Source organism: Cololabis saira, chromosome 15 (genome assembly GCF_033807715.1).
Source record: "Cololabis saira isolate AMF1-May2022 chromosome 15, fColSai1.1, whole genome shotgun sequence".
Lineage (NCBI taxonomy): Eukaryota > Metazoa > Chordata > Actinopteri > Beloniformes > Belonidae > Cololabis > Cololabis saira.
The window spans coordinates 8844484-8864395 of NC_084601.1; the positions used below are offsets into that span (position 1 = coordinate 8844484).

General features: G+C 41.3%; 1 protein-coding gene across 1 annotated transcript in view; it reads left to right on the forward strand.

Moving 5' to 3' along the window:
* csmd3b (CUB and Sushi multiple domains 3b) overlaps positions 1–19912 on the forward strand; it is a 470660-nt gene that overhangs the window by 99732 nt on the left and 351016 nt on the right. The window contains exon 2 of the mRNA XM_061742392.1: positions 7849–8071. Within this exon, the coding sequence (XP_061598376.1) occupies positions 7849–8071 (223 nt within the window). The remainder of the gene's footprint in view (positions 1–7848; positions 8072–19912) is intronic.

The window sequence follows — 19912 nt, forward strand, 5'->3', positions numbered from 1 at the left end:
TGTATTCATCTATACGTAAAAGCATAGGCTACATTATTTACGATTTGAATATATATATACAGCCGTGTACAATCTTATCCATTACAAACATTCAATTCAATTCAATTCAGTTAATTTGGGAAGGGACAGTGTACATATTCATTCATATACATTTAGAATTAAAAATGCAAATGCACCCAATTTTAGCTACAGAGCTAGTTTCCATTGGCAGTCCCCCGGCTAAAAATATAAAAGAAAGACAAGTTAAACAACAAGTTAGAACAAATACAAATATAGCGTGCAAAAAGTTTCTGTTCTTGTTATTTTGGACAGGTCACGGTGGCGCAGCAGGTCGTGCAGCCGTCTCACAGCAAGAAGGTCCTGGGTTCGATTCCCGCCGGGGACGCTGTGGGCGCTGAAGTGCGTGTTAGTTCCCCCATGTCTTCAGTGCCCACACCCTGGGTGGGGTTGGCGAAAGGATCTTTCTGTGTGGAGTTTGCATGTTCTTCCCGTGTTCCCTTGGGTAGCTAATGTGAGCTACCCTCACAAAAACATGCCCTCTGGCCGGGGCGCCAGATTGGGTGGGGAGGATTCCGGCCGGAATAACGTGCTACGTCCGGCCGGAGACCCCTCAGGTTAAGGAGGAGATGGTTGGTTGGTAGAGGTTGGTAGAGGATGGCAATGCCCAGTATAATTTTGTTTGTATGAGAACTCCCAATCATATTTCAGTAGCTAATGTTTAAATCATCCAAAGATTCTTCTTATCCAGTGTTTTATATCATATGCATATATCATTTCTCATAATCCACATACTGTATTGTCCATGCCCCTTTCATTGTTGTTGTCATTGTTGTTCCATGTTTCTGATATTGAAATTACATCAAACGGCTCTGTGAATTGATTTAAATAGTCCTTGATATTGTTTAAGTTAGCATACATGCTTCTACTGTTGAAGTGGATTCATTGTAGATTGTGTTTTCAGACTTAAAGTACGGTTATATTGATCATCTGTATTAGGCCTGGGCAATAAACCGAAAATCTACCGTTACCGACATTCACTGCGATGACCGATGTCAATTTTCCCATGTCGGTAAATTCAGAGTTTTGATTAAAAAAAAAAGAAAATTTAATCTGCAAGCAGCGATGAATGGGCCCTCGCGCGTGCAATTTTCACCAATAAAAGTCAAGGACTCAAAACTAAGTCAGATGACACCACCCACGACTCTTTATGTCAAACCATTCAAAAGTTATGGCAGAAAGTAGGAACTATCAAATATGGACCAATCAGGTGAAGAGGGTGCACGCTTTTTGGCATGCTTTTGACTGAGAAAAGTAATGCCCATCGTCGCAGGATCGAGACGCACATTTTGATGTATAACACACGTTACGCACGTTACGCACGTTACGGTTCGGGCAAAGAAACAGCTGAACAAATGGCATAAATTGCGCCAAAATTACACGATTAATTAAAAATGGCCGACTTCCTGTTCGGTTTGGGCCATGGTGCCAAGATACTTTTCTTTAAGTTGCGACATGATACAGGTGTGTACCGATATTCGTGCATGTACGTCAAACCGTATTGTGGGGCTTGAGGCACAAAGTTTTCTAGGGGGCGCTGTTGAGCCATTTTGCCACGCCCATTAATGCAAACCATTAAATATCAAATTTTTCGCCAGGCCTGGCTTGCGTGCAAAATTTGGTGACTTTTGGGGCACGTTTAGGGGGGCAAAAAGGCCCTCATTTCGTCTGAAGAAGGAACATTCCTACAGATACAATAGGGCCTTCACACTGTCAATGCTCGGGCCCTAATAAATATCTTTTTGTCTGTTTTGAGTGTTTCATTCTCCGTTAAGACGATGTAAAGTGTGTGTGTGTAATCATGTGACTCCACCCATCCAGTCTGAACAAGTAGGGAAACCCAAGAAAATGGCTGTTGGTTCAAACGAAGAAGCGTCTGACATAACAGGGCTGCCGAGTGTGAGACTCACGCATTTCAACAAGTTCACACACTCTCACGCCACACATGCCATTTCTCATGCGGAGAAATTAACTTTAGCGCACAGAAACTCCAACAGCCCATCTTACAAATGAGTCATGGCACACTACTTTGCACTGAGCTCTCAACTTAGAGCAGCTGTCTGGAGTTACCAACCAATCAGCCAATCAGATAATAGAAATGTTTGTTGCCAGCTAAGGAGCATCGGACATTTAGCGTTATCGAAGTAAAACCGCCCAATTTATCTTGATATTGATTTGAGGTCATATCACCCAGCCCTAATCTGTATAATATTGGCAGTCATTGTTGTTCAAGAAAAAATAGATTTCCAGATCAATATCATTTTCAATGTTTGTCCATAATGATTTGGACAACGCCTTTGAAGTTTTGTTGTTGTTGTTGCAGAAGCGCCATAAACATGTCTTTCCATTGTTGCATTAAGTCTGTTACTTGGCTGAGTGACACTTGCTCCTCATTTGCCTTCGTCTCCATTTTTGACCCTGTAGGTGGCATTTAAGGCTTTTGGGTTGCGCTAATTGTTTGTAGGAATTAGCTTACGATTAGCGTTTGCTCTTTGCCCCTCGCGTGTGCTCCTCCCGTATGGTAACTCTCGCTTCTGTGGCGTCACTGGCCCAGGTATTATGATACAGATTTGAAAACTGGGTTTACGCTTAAAACCAAAGGTTGGCTTGACGTCTAATTATAATAAGGTAACATTGACTAGATGTTGGATGATGGTTGTTATATAACATTGTCTTACGGTACATGTCTGTGTGTGTCTGTGTGTGTGATTTGACTGTGTGTGTGGGTGTGTGTGTAGAAGGGCTGTCAGTTTTGGTCTAGTCGTCATCATAATTAGAAGTCGTTCTTCTCGCATATTCTCCCTCCTCATCCTTTCCCCCTTTTATCCCATTTCCTTCTGCTTTTATATTTTTCCAATACTCTTCCATTTCTCTCCTTCCAATACTTTCTCTCCTCTTCCCTCTGAGTGATGAGTTTTAAATCATCCTTTCATTCGGGTACAGTGATGCAGTGATGAATGAGAGGACAATCTGTTCTTTTCTATCTGTTCAGTCTGCTTTTAATCTCTGTCCCTTGTTCCCTTTTTTGCTTTATATTCACTCTATTCACTATCCCAGCTTTTAAATTTCACAAAAAAAACACTTTTCTTTTGGTTAAAATGCCAAAAATCATTATAGTAGTAGTGTTGTTAGCGTGACTTAACCAGTGACACGAGATGGGATACTGTCATCCATCCATCATCCATCACCTCATCTTTATTCAGACTTATAGAGAAACCAAACAAAGAGCACTGACACAGATTTGAAGAGAGTCAGTTTAAATCAAGCACAAAGGCATTTCTTTTTGCCCATCATGCCCACAAATACTCACATTTGAAAATCTGAGAGTATTTGTCATTCTGAAGTGAACCGCTGCCTTTTGGAGCGTGAAACCCCCATCAGTCAAACTTTATTCTCGCTGTGAATCATCTTGGGCACTTCCCCTCTCATATAATGGGCCCAGCGATGGTCCGGTGGGTTTACTTCATGTGCAACGTCTTCTTTTTTTGTTTGTTTTTATACTGTTTATAGCAATGGGCAGATGGGTTTCGTAATGGGGTATGCGTGTGTGCACATTGTTATTTCATAGAGCTCTGCTTGTCCCCCTTGGTTCCTCAAACCTGCATCTCTTATTGGTTGTGAAGGGATGGCGATACCAGCCCTTAATTGCTGCCCAGTCTGCCACTGGTCATTATTTCTGTCACTGTGATGGTCCTAGTATTGCCTGGGTTAAAGACGATTGGTCAGACACACAAAAATGCACGCATATAGACACACACAGCTTTTTGGTAGGGGTTCTGTCCTGGATAATTGGCTTGAAAAGCATCCAGCAGGATCATACCGCTGTCCCTCTGGCCCTGCCTGCCATCGTAAATAATGAGGCTCATAAACATGAAAGGCATGGGGATGATCATCTTGATTTCAGCTGTGCACTTAGAAGAGATCAATAAAGGCTTAGAAGTTAAAGGACTTGAAAAATATGCACTAAGAGCAATTATCAATGAAACTTAATACTTTTTTAAAGTTAAAACAGTCCATAAAGAAATCCTCTTGTGGTATTTGAAACTGTGATGAAACTTTCTGACTCTTTCCTCCCTTTTTTATTGTTCCCTCTAACTTTTGAAATTGTTTGGGTTCGCTGGTCATCCCGATCCAAACCTGCAAGATGTTGTTGTTGTCGTCGGTTCTCTCCTCTTTTCTGCAAAGCTCATTTTTGTCATGGTTTTGATGTGTTGGTGGACTTCCTGCCAGTGAACTTTCTTTGTTGCCGTTGATGCGTCCATGGTCGCTGCATGCATCTATGGTCCTCAGTCTTTTCACTAAACACTGACAGCTGATAACACAAAATAGGCACATCCAAGCTATACAGGAGTAAAAAGTAAGAAAAAAAAGAAAGTCTTGTTTAGCAATTTGCCGTATCATTGCCAAGAAGACACGGGATCAAGCATTTCTTTTGGCAAGCGTCTTCTCTGCTATTTGGTCCTGAGCAGAATTATACTAAATCCGTACCACCCTCAAAGGTTTGTCCTCTGTAAGCTTAATCTGAAGCCCGACTCCCCTTCTGCAGAGGGAGAAGTGGAGTTTCTCATCGGCAATCGATAAACCATTGTATAAAAGAAAAGAAAAAGACTCCAACTTTCCTCCTAGATACTGCAATGTTTCATCTAGCACCTGCACAGGGTGTGATAGATTTCAAGTTGATTAAATGTAGCAGATGCTTTAATGTAGAGATTTATGAGTACAGTACCACAATTAGCCCTATTTCAAATTATACTTCAGCTATTTTACCCACATTTATAAACCCTAACAAAACTGATAACATGGCCACAAAAGCACACTGATATGACACTGTAACCAGTCTTACTTTCATAGCCATTTAACTTGTTAAAAAAAAAAAAAAACAACCTGCAGTTTCCAGATCTGGAAAATAATGGAAGTAATTCATAATCACTCAGCTTACCAGCACTGAGATTCAGCAACGCCTTTGTTTCTTCCTCCTGTCATCTAACGCATACGAAAAGCTGGCTGTTCATTAAGGCTGAGAAATATTTATCCTCGAGCTCCCTACAGAAGTCATTAAACATGTCATGTGTGCAGTTTCCACTTGTGTCATTATCCTTTTGAATTGCTACAGTGAATGTAGATGAATATCTCTTAAAACAAGTGATTATCCTGTTCACTCAGGAATTGCAGAGGGATGTTAAAAGCCGTTGTTAAAGCCGACTTACTGTTGCTGTACATTTTGACATGTCAATAGGGTAATTGACTGGAAAAAAGCAATGAATGAGCGATTTTGATCTTGCAGGGCCATCTATGGTGAGTCCAGGAGAATGTGCTGGTTGCCTATTGATTTTACCTTTTAAGTCAGCAAGATGACTCAGAGGCAAGAGTTTCCAGTCAGTGAGTGAGCCTGGATGGAAGCATCCCATGCCAAATGGAGGTGCCAACTCCTGTCTGTGCTGCTCTTAAACAGATCCTGCCCCGGCCCTCGCCGTGAGAGGGTGCAATGAAAAAATGATGCTGCTGGCAGAACCAGACTCCAGACATGTGTATCAGAACTTTGAGCAGTTCAGACACGCTAGTTAGGGTTCACTAGTTACTGCTCATTAGTTATGGTTCACTATTGGCGGTTCACTAGTTACCGATAACTAGTTATGGTTTACTAGTAATGTTTCACTAGTTACGGTTCAGTAGTTACCGATAACTAGTTATGGATTAGTAAGGGTTCACTAGTTAGGGTTCACTAGTTACGGCTCACCAGTTATCATTTGCTAGTTACAGTTCACTAGTTATGGTTCACTAGTTAGGGTTCACTAGATATGGGTCACTAGTTACCATTCGCGAGTTACAGTTCACTAGTTACCACTCACTAGTTAGGGTTCACTAGTTACCACTCACTAGTTAGGGTTCATTAGGTACCGTTCACTATTAAGGGTTCACTAGATATGGGTCACTAGTTACCACTCACTATTAAGGGTTCACTAGATACGGGTCACTAGTTACAGTTCACTAGTTATCACTCACTAGTTAGGGGTCACTAGGTACCGTTCACTAGTAAGGGTTCACTAGATACGGGTCACTAGTTACCGTTCACTAGTTAAACCTGAGCTATACTTGCAGTTCAGACTGCGTACGCATCATGGCCGCCACGAGTATCCTGCGTTCATTTGACGTGTCGACGTGCACGTTCTCAAAAAGGGTATAATCTAAAGACTGAACGCGTACGCAACCTGCAGTTCTCACTCTGGCCGCGAGTGGCGCTGGTCCCGGTCTGATACCGGCTGGTCCCGGTCTGATACCGGCTGGTCCCGGTCTGATACCGGCTGGTCCCGGTCTGATACCAGTTGGTCAGATACCGGCTGGTCTCGGTCAGATACCGGCTGGTCCCGGTCTGGTCCTGGCCACAAGTGACGACGCGGAGGTCGCTGGCGCCGTTTCCTTTGACGAGAACGCAACCAAAGCAATGTTATAATCTCCTCTTCATCCAATGGTGTCATGTAAACTTGTTCGTTGTTCTAATCTGATACTGCTACTACCGCTGCTACTACCGCTACTACTAAATATTTAATCACTTTTCCAACTGTTGCTCTGCTTACTGCCCCCTATCGGTCATCGCCGGTACGACGCGCTCTCCTCGTGTACTACGCGAGCGACGTTGCGGTTGATGCTGCAGGCAAACGCGAATGCAAGCACCAACAGCAAGTATATCCCAGGCCTTAGGGTTCACTAGTTACGACTGCAGCTCCACCCGTGTTCCATTGATATATAATTGTACATCAGCATCAAAGACTGAGGAATGAAACCAGCTACTGACCTACTTAGTGTTGCTCATGCTGACTTGTGTCATGTTTCTTCAGCATACATTTATTTATTTAATTTACATTTTAATGCTCTTACAACTGCAGGAAATAATTAATGGACTGGGCCCGTAGGTTCACTCGCTTTTAATGAAGACTTTTTTTTTTATTTTGAAAAATAAAAAAGTTGAATAAAGTCATGTTGCATTTGGAGAAATGCAGAGAAGTTGACTTCTATGTCTGCTAGTGTGAGTGTCAGCATAATTTTCATGGTCACTGCTGCAGGTTGCTTTTCCAGGCTTGCGTTGGTAGTGTTGGTGTTGTTATGGCGTGTTTGTTGTAAACCAAAGGTGGGGATTATGGTCTCCACGTTGGACTTGTCTGTCCAAATTCATTGTTCCACAGGTATTATGGTTTGTTTCAATTTTGCAAACATAAGAGCTGTCAAACTACGTCCTTACAGAGAGAAGAATGTTTCTTCCAAGCAAGCCATACTAAATCTGTATTTTTTTTTCTTAAATTGTGTCAAGAATTTTTACATTTTAAGATGCAACTCTCGGCTAGGAAATGAACTTGTAACCCTCCCCAGACAGATGGGTAAAAATGAGACAAATGTTCATTCAGTTGATTTTGCTTAATAAATGATTACAATGAAAAAAGGCAATGGGCTGTTTATCCGACGTTATATTTATCCAAGTTTAAAACCTACAAAACCTGCATGTGCACGCATACATGAAAATATGTTTTTTTTTTTTTTTTTTTTTTACAGTTGTAAATAATACATTTTGTTTTAAATATCTGTTCATTTTTTAACTCTTTCACTGAACCACAAAAATATACAAAATATGTAATTGTAATGTTTTTGTGTTTGAAATCTTTCCACCATTTGGAAAGTTAGAAGAAAAAGTTTCTCTCTCCCACAGATACTTCAATTCGCCAACATTTTCCTGTCATGTTTTTCTTGTTAACACTTTTCAAACTGAACTCAATTTGCTATATCTCTTTGCATTTGCAGGTTTCATCTACACCTGTGGGGGTACACTGAAAGGTCGAAACGGCAGCATAGAGTCCCCCGGCTTTCCCTACGGCTACCCCAATGGGGCGAACTGCACCTGGGTCATCGTTGGAGAGGAAGGAAGTAGAATTCAGCTCATGTTCTTGTCTTTTGCGATAGAAGAAGAATATGACTTCCTCTCGTTGTATGACGGACATCCACATCCAGCCAACTTCAGGACCAGGTAGGAGCACTAATTTAAGTGTTTTACTTACTTTTTTTATTTGGAAAAAAAAGTTGGCATCATCATCATTCAGAGTATGTAGAGGAGTGACTCTTGCCACCAGAGGCTGTCCACTTTTTACTTTTTTTTTAGCATTGACCTTTAGTTGCATCCAGGAAATGGAGACTCACAAGAGAGGGACAGCCTTTGACAAGCAATCTGAGACCAGTCGGCTACTGTCTGTTCAATGCATTGTGGGTATTCATTATCCCTTCATATGGCAATCTAGGAATCATTAGCTGCTGCTTCCCAGGGGCAAGACATCATCGTGACCACTTACAGAGTCCATGATTTATCATTTTGATCATTGCAGGAAAGGGAAGTCTTAAAGTGAAAAAAGTGGGGGAAAAAAAGATTATCGCCAGAATGTTTTAACTCTAAATGAGACAATTTTTCAAAAATATATCCGAAAATAAGAACAAAAAGCATCAATTACTATCAGAGAGGTACAGGTTTCATTTTATTTTTAATATTTTTAAAGGTGCCTTGCGTTTTGCCAGTTTCTTCCAACCAAAGCTAAAAAGGTCCTGGGGCCTCATTTATAAAAGAGTGCGTAGGATTCATACTAAAATTGCACGTGCGCTCAAAAGCCGAAAATGGCGTGCACACAAAAAAATCTGGATATATAAAACCGTGTGTACGCACACTTGCACGCAATGTTCTCTTTATAAATCACAGTCCAGCTGGAAGGTTGCGCACGTGAATTTGCCTCATATCCCACCCTCTACACGCCCACTTTATACCATGAATGGTCAATGCAAACTACTTGATGACTGTATTTGCATATAAATGAGCCTGCTGAGCATGGGCAGCGGCTTCCTGCAGCCTGTTTCTGCTGCGCTTCAGGATGAATGAGACGTGCTGAGCCACCGTGCCACTAAATTTCATGGAGACTGAGATGGAGGTGGAGGCCAGGAAAACAACATTATTTGGTGGTCACAGTCGTGGCATCACTAGCAAAAAGAAAGCGAGTCAGTTGCCTGCCAGAATCAGATTTCTGGCCGCGGGAGCGCGCACAGCAGCCCGTTGAGCGATAGCGCTAAAACGTCAGATTTTCAGATTATGAAGCTCAAGAATGAGATCAAGTCATATTTAGGCAGAAACAACTTTTCACTAACTGTATTTGGCCTTCAATCAATTTTTGGCAGTTAAAAAGACAAATTTTTAGGGGAGAAATCAGATTCTGGCAGGCAATCACTTTTTGGCACGACACCGGCACGGCGTGTCCTGCACCGTGGCTGCAGCAGCACCAGAGCGTCCTGACTGACACTGTGCTTCAAACACAGAGGGACACGATCAGCGCTATTATATTACAAGTCTGATATGTGATGACATTAAAAGTATGACATGAATCTGGCTTCATTACACCACCTCACCGTCTGTGTCGCCAGTTCCCCATATGTTCAAAATGTTTGTGCGCTAGGATCAAGGTTTGCGTAGAGATACGCACATTTTCCCGTTAGTTTTTTTTTTTTAAATCCCAACCTTTGCGTAGAAGGTGGCGTGCGCATCTTTCAAGCCCTGTTTTGTGCGCACGCAAGCTTTATAAATGAGGCCCCAGGACTTTTGACTGATTGGATGACATCATAATAGTTCTGCAAAAGAACAAGAGAATAAATCTGGAGGTAAACTGATGAATTATTACATAAAAAAGGAAATATGTCCAAACAAAAAAAATAAATAGATGAATATTTCTAACAAAAAAGGATGAATGCGGAACTTTAATTAAACATTCATCCGTAAAACCTAGAGCAAAACATACACCAACAGTAAACTGCATTTTTCTGTGTTTTCAGTTTCACACTTATGAACTGCAGCACAATGTCACCATTTATTCTTCCATTGTAACTATGACTCTGTCCATAGTCAGAAAAGGATTTTTCTGACTATAACTTTACATCAAACACATTACGTTGTGCTCGTGGGAAAATGTGCCTTGTTTCAGCTGAGAGGAAAAATGGATTTGGATCATGGAGAGATGAAACGAATCATCCTGATATTTGGTTTGATGCTGAACAGCAACTCTCCCGTCATGGGGAATGAACCATATTCACTTGGTTCAACAGGCTTCATTTCTAATCAGCCAGATGCTCTAATCAACCTTTCTCGGCCGATCCTGTAGCTTTTAGAGCTTAAATGTCCATGCAGGGTTAATTAAAGAAGGGAGCAATGGGGTAAAATGGACTACAGTAGACTGACCATGAGTTTTTGACACTTTTCATCTGATTATTGTTCCTACAAAGACGTCTGGGTGGCGTTCGGGTGAATGGAAGGATGGAGAAAATGAGACATGTCCTCTTATATTCTTATCAGCTGATTAGGATTTCTGAATGATCAGACATAACTGGAAAGGATGAGCTGTGGAAGAGTAAATTCTTATGCACTCATGTGCCCCGACTTTTCTGTTAGTGTGTGTGTGTGTGCGTACATGTCAGGGAAGAAGATTTATGGCCTGCATGGCAACAATCAGCCCACTAGTTAAGCCAAATTACCTCTCCTGTCTCATTCCCTCTCCCCTTCTTTCTGACACACACACACACACACACACACACACACACACACACACACACACACACACACACACACACACACACACACACACACACACACACAGGTATGAACACATGAGAAGCCGCAGCACAAAATGCTGATTAAAAGGTCAGATCCATTAACGGGAGCATGATAATTATGGGGACTGTGATTAATTTGATGAACACACACACACACACACACACACACACACACACACACATGCACAACACTGGGCACACCAGCACAATACACAAACACAAGAGTCAGAGCAAGTCTTTCTGAAATTATGAAAGTTAAGGAATTGAAAAGAAAAGAAAATCCAGTTTAAATATGTATGCTTCATCGTTTTAATCAAGATCTTAAAGTATTGTTTTTTCCTTTTGTGTTGTGTAAGGCTGCGTGAGCAAGTGCAGCCCCCCTTGATTGCAGTCAGATCTGGGGCTGTGATCCATTTCAGAAATAGCATTTGGCCTCAGTCCTTCTTAATAATTTATTGACTTTGGATAGAAATGTAAATGACTGATAAACAGTGTCAGTGATCTCTGGGAGATTCTTGTCTCATGTCTGAATCCGTCCTGTTTTGTAGTTCTCTCTATATTTAAACGTATTCTTGACAATAATATTGAACGACACATATTTAAAAAAAGTAAAACAGAAAAATAAACGCATCCTAAAACATGTGGTAGTTCATGTGACAGTTGAGCTATCTGTCTAGATCTGTCTCCGTCTCTGTCTCTCTCTACAGAGAAACCAAAAACAACCACATACTTTTAACAGAAAAAAGGTCATTAAGATACTAAAAAGTCTCAACAACATAATGAATAGAGACAGAGCGTCACAAAGCAACCACTAAGTAACAAAGGAGCCAACCTAAGCTGGATACATTTAATCTTGGATTCTTCAGACGGTACCGCATCCAGATTAAAGCTGGTAAACATATGGGAAAGGCAGTGCCTTCGTGGGTTTGCTGAACTGAGCATCCACCCAGGTCACCTTAAAGGGGACCTGTTATAAAAAAACAGGTTTTCTCTTGCTTTAACATATATAAAGTGGTCTCCCCTCAGCCTGCCAACTCAGAGAAGGAGGAAAGCAACTAAATTCTGCAGTGTCTGTACAGCCGCCCGGATGAGCCATCCAGTGTGATGTGACTTCTACGAGCCGTTCAGATTCGGCGTATTTTCGTTACGTAACCAAAATTCAAACCACGCCCACAACTATAAAACCGTGTAACTGCATGCGAGCGTCCGACTATCGCGTAGCACTGCGTGGGATTAGATGCGATAATAGGTTCCCTTTAAACTTCACTGTGTAATACTGAAGGCCGAAGATTTTGGCAGAGGGCAGCTGGCAGAGGGGTTTTATACCCAATTCTAGCATGGGGCATTTCTTTTTCTTTTTTCTCAAAGAGAGGAAACAGCGGATCGGAGTAACAACAACAGCAGCAGGAGGTCACCAGACCTCCGTCTGCGAGCTACTCACTATCAGAGGCCGTAAACGGGGCTCATCCCGCTGTCCCACCATCCTTGTTTTGAAAATCCCACCCGTCTGACAGCGAGTCAGGGTCAGGGTTAGGGTTAGGGCTAACCCTAACCCTGACCCTGACTCATCTCCTCTCCCCTCAACATCACCCAGCGTGCACCAAGCACGCGTTTTTCATCCAGGGTAACAGGGTATAATCTAAAACGGTCTTGGGTCGATAAGTATGCAGGATGATCTGAGAGGCAACCCCTGCGTGAGGGACTAATCTGTAGCTTCCCGCACTCGCTGACGTAAAAGCAGAGAGACAGATTAGGAAGATAACAGGAGAGTATTCTTTGTGAAAGACAATCAAAGTTGAGGTAAATCACTGTGTTTATGTCATAGCTTTGAATATTTCTATAAAGCGCATGCTTTGAAAGATGATTTAACTGAGTTTGAGATTTTCAATTTAAATTCTATTTGCTGTCTATTTTGGTCATTTGTGAAAGTCACTTCTTCGGCTCGTGGTTGTCGAATGATTTGATCATCTATTTCATGGGAAGCTGTTTACCTAATAGAAAGGCAATTTAAAAGTCATTTCAATTTTGATTGCATGGCAAGTGCCAAAGGAAATTACATTTACAGTTGAAATGCTCACTTTTTATTCCGACAGCTATATTAAGTACATAAACCAAAATATATTCAGTGCGTATAAGTGGCAGATCTTACCATGAATTCCAATGTTCATATAAGTTTCAAATATTTGTCTTGAAGGAGGAAAGCTGAATAGTTGATCTACTTTTGTGTCAGGATAAAAGACAAACAATCCGACTGTCTGGTTGGAAATGTGTGTGAAAGTTCAGTGTTGCTCGTCTCTCCTGCCTTACCTAAGGGACATTCATCTTGCCATTATGTGTAGTTGTTTTTCCTGTGTCACTCGCTGCCATTTAAAACAGCTGACTTCCCCATGTCATTGTCGTAAGTGTGAAAGTGTGGTAAAGTAGCAGCACAGCACATAAACTGTTGGAGTAAAAGACATGTCTAGGACAAAAAGAAGACTCCCGAGACATTAGCAGCTGTCTGGAAATGAATAATGTGTGAGTATCAAGAGAGTCTGAGAGTTTTAGGACATGCATGGATAGAAGGATGAAATAAAAGTACTAAATAATGGAAGACACAGTCCGCGTTTCCCTTTGCCAGACTTCCAGGATTGAAATAGGAAATGACCAGATTGAAGATTTGATCACAATAGAGTGTGGGGCTGATTAAATATTGCTGAAGCTTTTACAAAAGCTCAAATGCCAATTTGTTCCCAATGTCAGCATCCAAAATAAATTCAAAAGGCACAGAGGCAATTTCAGTATTTAGTTAACAAAAACTGGGTCATACAATTTTAAAAATAAGTCATAATGGGGTTTTGGAGCATGATAAATCAATCGACAGGAAATAAAGGAGTGCCTCAAAAGAATAATTGTGAGCAATTCAAAGATGTTGACTACGCCACTTACCGACACATCACATTTAGCACCGACTCATCCACCAGCCTCCCCACCCAGACTGGAAAATCTGGTCTTATTTAAATATGTATAAGTGCAGAGACTCGCTTCAGTAAGAAACAATCTGCAGCAACACACATCTTTGTTAAAAAACAGAGCTAAGCATTAACACAACAATTAAAAATGGAAGTTTTAGAAGTCAGAGATCTCAGATTTCTCTCGTTATATTTCACAAACAGGACATAGACTGGTTCTGAATCATGGGCTCCACTAAAATCATTGAAGAGCAGTTATGTTGTTACCCAAGTGTAATGCAAATAAATCCTGGATTACCTTATGTTACCATGGGGATATGCAAACCATAAATAATTCTGCTGTCAGCCTCCATCTTTCCTTTGAACTTTTAGGCAAAATATTAGTCTTTTGTCTTCTGAGTGTTTGTTTTTTTACACCTTTCATTTCATTAATCTAATATACTGAGTGTTAATGTGATTTGGGTGCATCAGCAACATCCTAACACATGACCAATTTTGAGTTTTGTGTTTGCTTCAGACACCATCCTGCCCATGGCAACACGTGCAAGCTGTAAGTTTAGGTCGTGCATCACAAACCTGCAAAGTCATGCTCACAACAGCAGCTGATATTGCATCAGGTCACTGTATGAATATTTAATTCAGGCAATCTGTCATGGTGTCTAGCCTGTCCTGTAGCTATATTTGTAATTTTGCAGGCGAAATATATTTATGACCGGATTATAATTGTATTATGCAGAGGTAGTTAAAACGGACAGAAAGATGAACTTGTGTTAATAAGTAGTTTATGGTGTAATTTGAGAGTCAGTCATATAAGGCAAAACAAAGTACTCTAAAACAAAAGGTGAAGTTTAGGCAACCCTGAATGAGGCTTTTGTAGCTCTGTGGTACGAGAGGAACGTAGGTGTCCTGGGGCTGCTGGAGAAACTGAAATGGAGGAATTTGTCTTTTGGAAGGTGATCAGTGAAGGAATGACTGTGTTACAGGGAAGGAAAACATGACTTTAGGATGTGCAACAGAGCACAGGGACGGCCCAGGGTGCTGGCAGGAAGCATGCAATCTGTTGTTTTCAATGGCCCGAGAATAATACAGTAAAAGTTGAGTGTGCCCTAACAATTCTTTTAACCCACCATCTATCCATTTGCCATTTCCTGCTACAGCAGTTTTGGTCGGATGTGGAATAGAAATGCTGACATCATGTATCATGTTCGTATCCCAGTTATTGCCTCATTTGTCACAAATATATCATGGTAAGTCCGGTTATTAAATATCATTTTAAACTGCGTCGTGCCACCTTTTGTTCCTACAATTTGAGATCAATGTTTCCCCATATAAACATATTTTAAAAATTGAAATGAGTCCTCAAATACAATACAAACAAATGTGTTTTATACCTTTTACTACATCAACTCGGCTTGGGTTGATGGAGGCTATTGAAAATAAAAAGAACCTTATCCCCAGTGGAAATTACACGTTTGCATATTACTTACAAGATATGTGACTGCCAGCTGACAATTCACGTTATGTAATGAATGAAAAACAAGCATAATTAGTTAGCAAGAAGAGAGAAAACAGACTGCAAAGATCATTATTTCAGAAAAAAAAGATGTTCTACGTAAACCAGATGATCAACAAAATACACATGAAGAAAAACCTGAACTTTTCCATGTAAGTTTGAATGTGAATGGACATTTTGACAGCATTTATTCTGAGTTCTTTCTGGTAAAATCTCTGGAGGATAACGGAGTGAGATGTGTAAATGATGCCGTTTCTTTAAGGGTTGTCTTTGTTCTCTCCTCTGTTGACATGCATGTTGCTTTCCACTCAGTCGTTGCTGTTGTGGATGTCTCCAAATACACGTACTATTGTGAAAGCACAAGAGTACCCCATGATTACTCATCCACCATTCTCTGAGCTGTCAGAGTAGAGTATCACTGTCTCGTAACTCGTTCACACAAGACAGACGCACACAGAGAGAAAGTACATGCTCGAGGAAAGGTTGCACACCAAACTATCTGCATTCTCATAAAAATACTCCGCGTTAGGGGGCACGGTGACGCAGCTGGTAGTGCAGCCGTCTCACAGCTAGAACGTCCTGGGTTCAATTCCTGCTGGGGACGCTGTGGGTCCTGAGTGCGTGTTAAGTTCCTTTCCTCTCTGTGTGGAGTTTGCATGTTCTCCCCGTGTTCCCCACAAAAACATGCACACAGTCCTGGGCTCTACACTGCCCCCTCTGGCCAGCCGGGGCACCAGATGGGGTGGGAGAATCTGGCTGGAGTAACGTGACGGCCGGAGAAGCCCCAGCCTGTCTGGTGAAAAGAAAAGAAAAGAAGCGGCCTGCTCACTCAAGTTAAGGAGAAGACCTGAGACCTGGGCCCTCCCGGGGTTGGTAGACGTAGCAATGCCCAGGACTGTCACTCAGGTAGGAGCACTGGGTGATAAAATGGGGAAAAAATGGGGATAATAATATTACAGAATGTCTGGTAGTTGAATAATCATGAAATACAGTCTAGACAGGTAAAGTTAACCAAATGTGAGAATTACACAACATTTCTGAACAAAACAACATTTCTAAACAAAAGTCAAAAATAAAATGGCTTATCTATGAAATGCTTTTAAGATTGATTTCTTGCCTGAGAGGAAATTGGAGGAAATCAAACTGCCTGAGATGGGTAACCCAGAAAAGAGGCCGTCCAGCAGGCCGTCCTTGCCGACCATGCGTGAACACCATGGGAAATGACAGGCATGCCAGCTCCATACAAGTCCATCACTCCAAGCCAGAGGCCTGTGAGGAAGATGACAGCTGCACGGACCTCCATGTCCATGCTGCCCCTGTGATATAGAGACTGGCCAGCCCTGCAACATGCTGTAACAGGCTTTAGCCTACACTGGTGAGGTTGCCGTCTCCCCTGGAGAAAAGGGCTCAGCATATACTCAGTGACATTAGCCCAAAGGAGCTCAGAAACTGAGCAGCACGCCTTGTCTTTGCTGATAATGCCAAAAATGGACAGGGATCTGGAAGAGGATGGACACCTACGCCACTAATCTGCACCTCTACACCCCGAGGTACAGAAGTACAGAATGAGCTTGCGCTACCAAACCATTTGTTCATGGGCTCTGGCCAGTATTTCGTCCTATATGCATCCACCACCTTTGCAACAGTCATGACACTCTCGCTTAATTATTATCACACTGGGTTGAAACGGGATACCAAGCCACCACTTCTCAAAAACAATACTGCAGTTCAAAAAGGAGGTCCCCTGAAGTCTGCTACAGGCATGGACTGACCTGGCAACACATCACCAACAGCCATCTGTTAGCAAAAGAGTGCAAGCAACCAGTGCAGCAGTTACACTCCAGGAGGGTGACACTGTGACCCCTCTCCTGGATCCTCTTTTTTAAAGACGACTAATTTGACAACAATGAGGAGGAATACACTGCAAAAACTCAAAATTTACCAGGAGTCATTACCAGAGAAATAACTTATTTGACAATTTTCACCTGTTTCAAGTACATTTTCACTTGAAATAAAATCTGCCAGTGGGACAAGATTTATCTTCTCATTACAAGCAAAAAAATCTTGTTCCACTGGCAGATTTTTCTACTTATTTTAAGTGAAAATCTACTTGAAACTGGTGAAATTGTTGTTTTTTTCCAGTGATGAGTCTTGTTTTGAGATTTGAGATTTTTTTTTACTAAAAATGAGACATTTTAACTAGAAAAGATTTTGAGTTTTGCAGTGTATCAGCTTATCTTCTGCAGTTGATCTGACGCACCTGAAGGGGAGGTCAGGTTGAGCTGCACAGATTGGCTCACCTTCACAGTAGACGCATATAGCTTAAAATTGTTATTGCAAATGATATCTATGTGTTGTTTGATTTTATATCTTGTAAAAATACCAAAATATCTCTTAGTCCTAATGACCAGACACTGTAGGTATACACTTAGATAAGAGCAGATTTTAATAAAGTGTATTCATACGTTAATGGGTAATTTGATATCATATAAACTTGAATGCCTTGAAGAAACTTTTAATTTCTTTGTGAAAATGCCCCAAGCAGGACCTGCACATACTCCTGTATGTCACCAAAGGTAGTACGTGATCACACCATTCTACCCTTCTATACTGGCTCGTTTATGCTTTCCTTCTTTTTCCACTCTGACCCAGTTTATGTCTGCAGTCCTCTACAGCACCAATTTTACACCTGGCTAAGTCGCATCCACACCCTCGACACTCATTGCAGACGTCCACAAAAACAGACACACATAAACTAGTCACAAACTGAACCCACACAAGTAGCAGGAATAAACAGACGCCTTGAGGACGGCGTGCACCCTCTGCATACACCACACGAGCAACACGTGCAGAAAGGCCATGGGAAACAGCACTGTGTGATTGGTGTGAGAATAAACAAATATGGGCTTTGATGTCGGGAGAGTATTTGCAACAAACTGAGAATGCTTTGTGGGAAGGAAAGTGAGTGTGAGTGTCTACATGGGTATGTGAGCCTTTAGTTTGTGTAAGTGTGAACCGAGGTGTGTTTATCCCTCAGGTAGTGCTATTTCATCTCTTCCTGCATCAATTCTGTCCTGTGGGGTAAGAAGTTCACGTGTACACGTGCAGGTCTTTAAAAGATCCAAATAGTTTGCTCAACTCAAAAGAAAAAAAAACAACGAGAGATCGAGGAGGAGGAAACAAAATATTCTTATTAGGGTCGGTATTTTAGGACCACAATCTCATCTGCATAGAGTTCAGGAGAGGTCTGCAGAAATGTGGAAATGGGAACACTTATCTATCTCAGGAAAAAAAAAAAAAGAAACCGTAAAAGCATATCAACAAACTAAGAAACATGTAACATCTTTTTAGAAAAGGGCCTACAACTCGCATGTTATGTTGACCGGTGATTTTAAACCCACCGTGGGGGCGCACGTGAATGCCAGTGGTCGTCGGTCTGCGTCGATTTAACGCAGAACCATAATTCAGGCTTAACTCCGCCGGCCGGAGCTTCCGCCATTTTTTCATAGCGGTGTATCGCGTCATTCAGGCAGCCAATCAGCACAGAGCCTCATTATCATAGCCCCGCCCACTCAGAATCCCACATAGATAAGGTTAGAAATGGTAAAGATAAAGACATGGCCCAGAGGCTGAATTTCTAATTTTATATAGAAAAAACAATCAAAAGGTTTTTTTTTTAAGACATTCAAGGCCTGTTTAAAATATACATTAAATGCCATAATAGGTCCCCTTTATGTGGCTTTAGTTTTAAAGCATTCTTGATTGTTTTTTTTTGGACAATAGCAGAACATACAGTAAGTAAAATGGGTGTCATATTTCTAATTTGATCTCATCCCCTCTCTCTCTTTTCCTTCATGTCACAAAAGTTTCTCATTTTAAATTTCTGTCTGTATGTCTAAATTATCATTACTCCTTCTCAAAATGTGTCCGTCTTAGACCCGACTTTCACCGAATGACATTCTTTCATCTTTGTGTGTCTTAATGTCTTTTTCTTTTATCCTTTTTTGTGTCTCTTTCATAATATTAATTCAACCCCATATTCCCACATCATCTGTTTCTTTCTCAATTCCTCCTATAAAAGTCATTAATTCTGAACTGATAACTAGCTCAGTGCTTTCAGTTCATTCTGGCACAGATTGTAATTATAATCATTACAGTAATGTTAACAGTGCAATGTAATATTCAGGAGACAAATCTCCTTGTGATGTTGAAGCTTCTTGAGACTTCGGTGCTCGCATTCTGTGTGTCACACAAAGAATATGTCTGTGTGTTTAATACACCTGTGGCTGGTGTTAATAGATTTTCCCCTCCAACTATAGAACTTCAAATTAAACCAAATTCAAAACTGGCAGGGATGTTGCACTTTTGGCTTTATCTTTTGGATGGGGTTTTCATGGCTAAGCTTTTCCGAAAAAATCAACTATTCCCAGTGTTTTCATTCAACCTTTCCATTTTTTGCAAGCTCAGCTGTACTATCCACAAAAACTAACTTCTGCCACATGAATAGTTCTTACAGTTTGTCAGTCATCCATTCACTAACTTAAACGAGTCAAGAAGACACGTTGGACACTGCTACTGTGGTCAGATGGACGTCTGAAGGGACACAGCGTGGATTTTGACAAAAAAGCAAACAAACAAATCCAACAATCTGTAAAACCTTAATCTCTAATGGTTTCACAGCAGTCTTTTACTTTGGTGAAGTGTCAGGGAGTTGCAAACAGACCATCCACACAAACACAAGTATTTTGACACTTTTTTAAATAACATT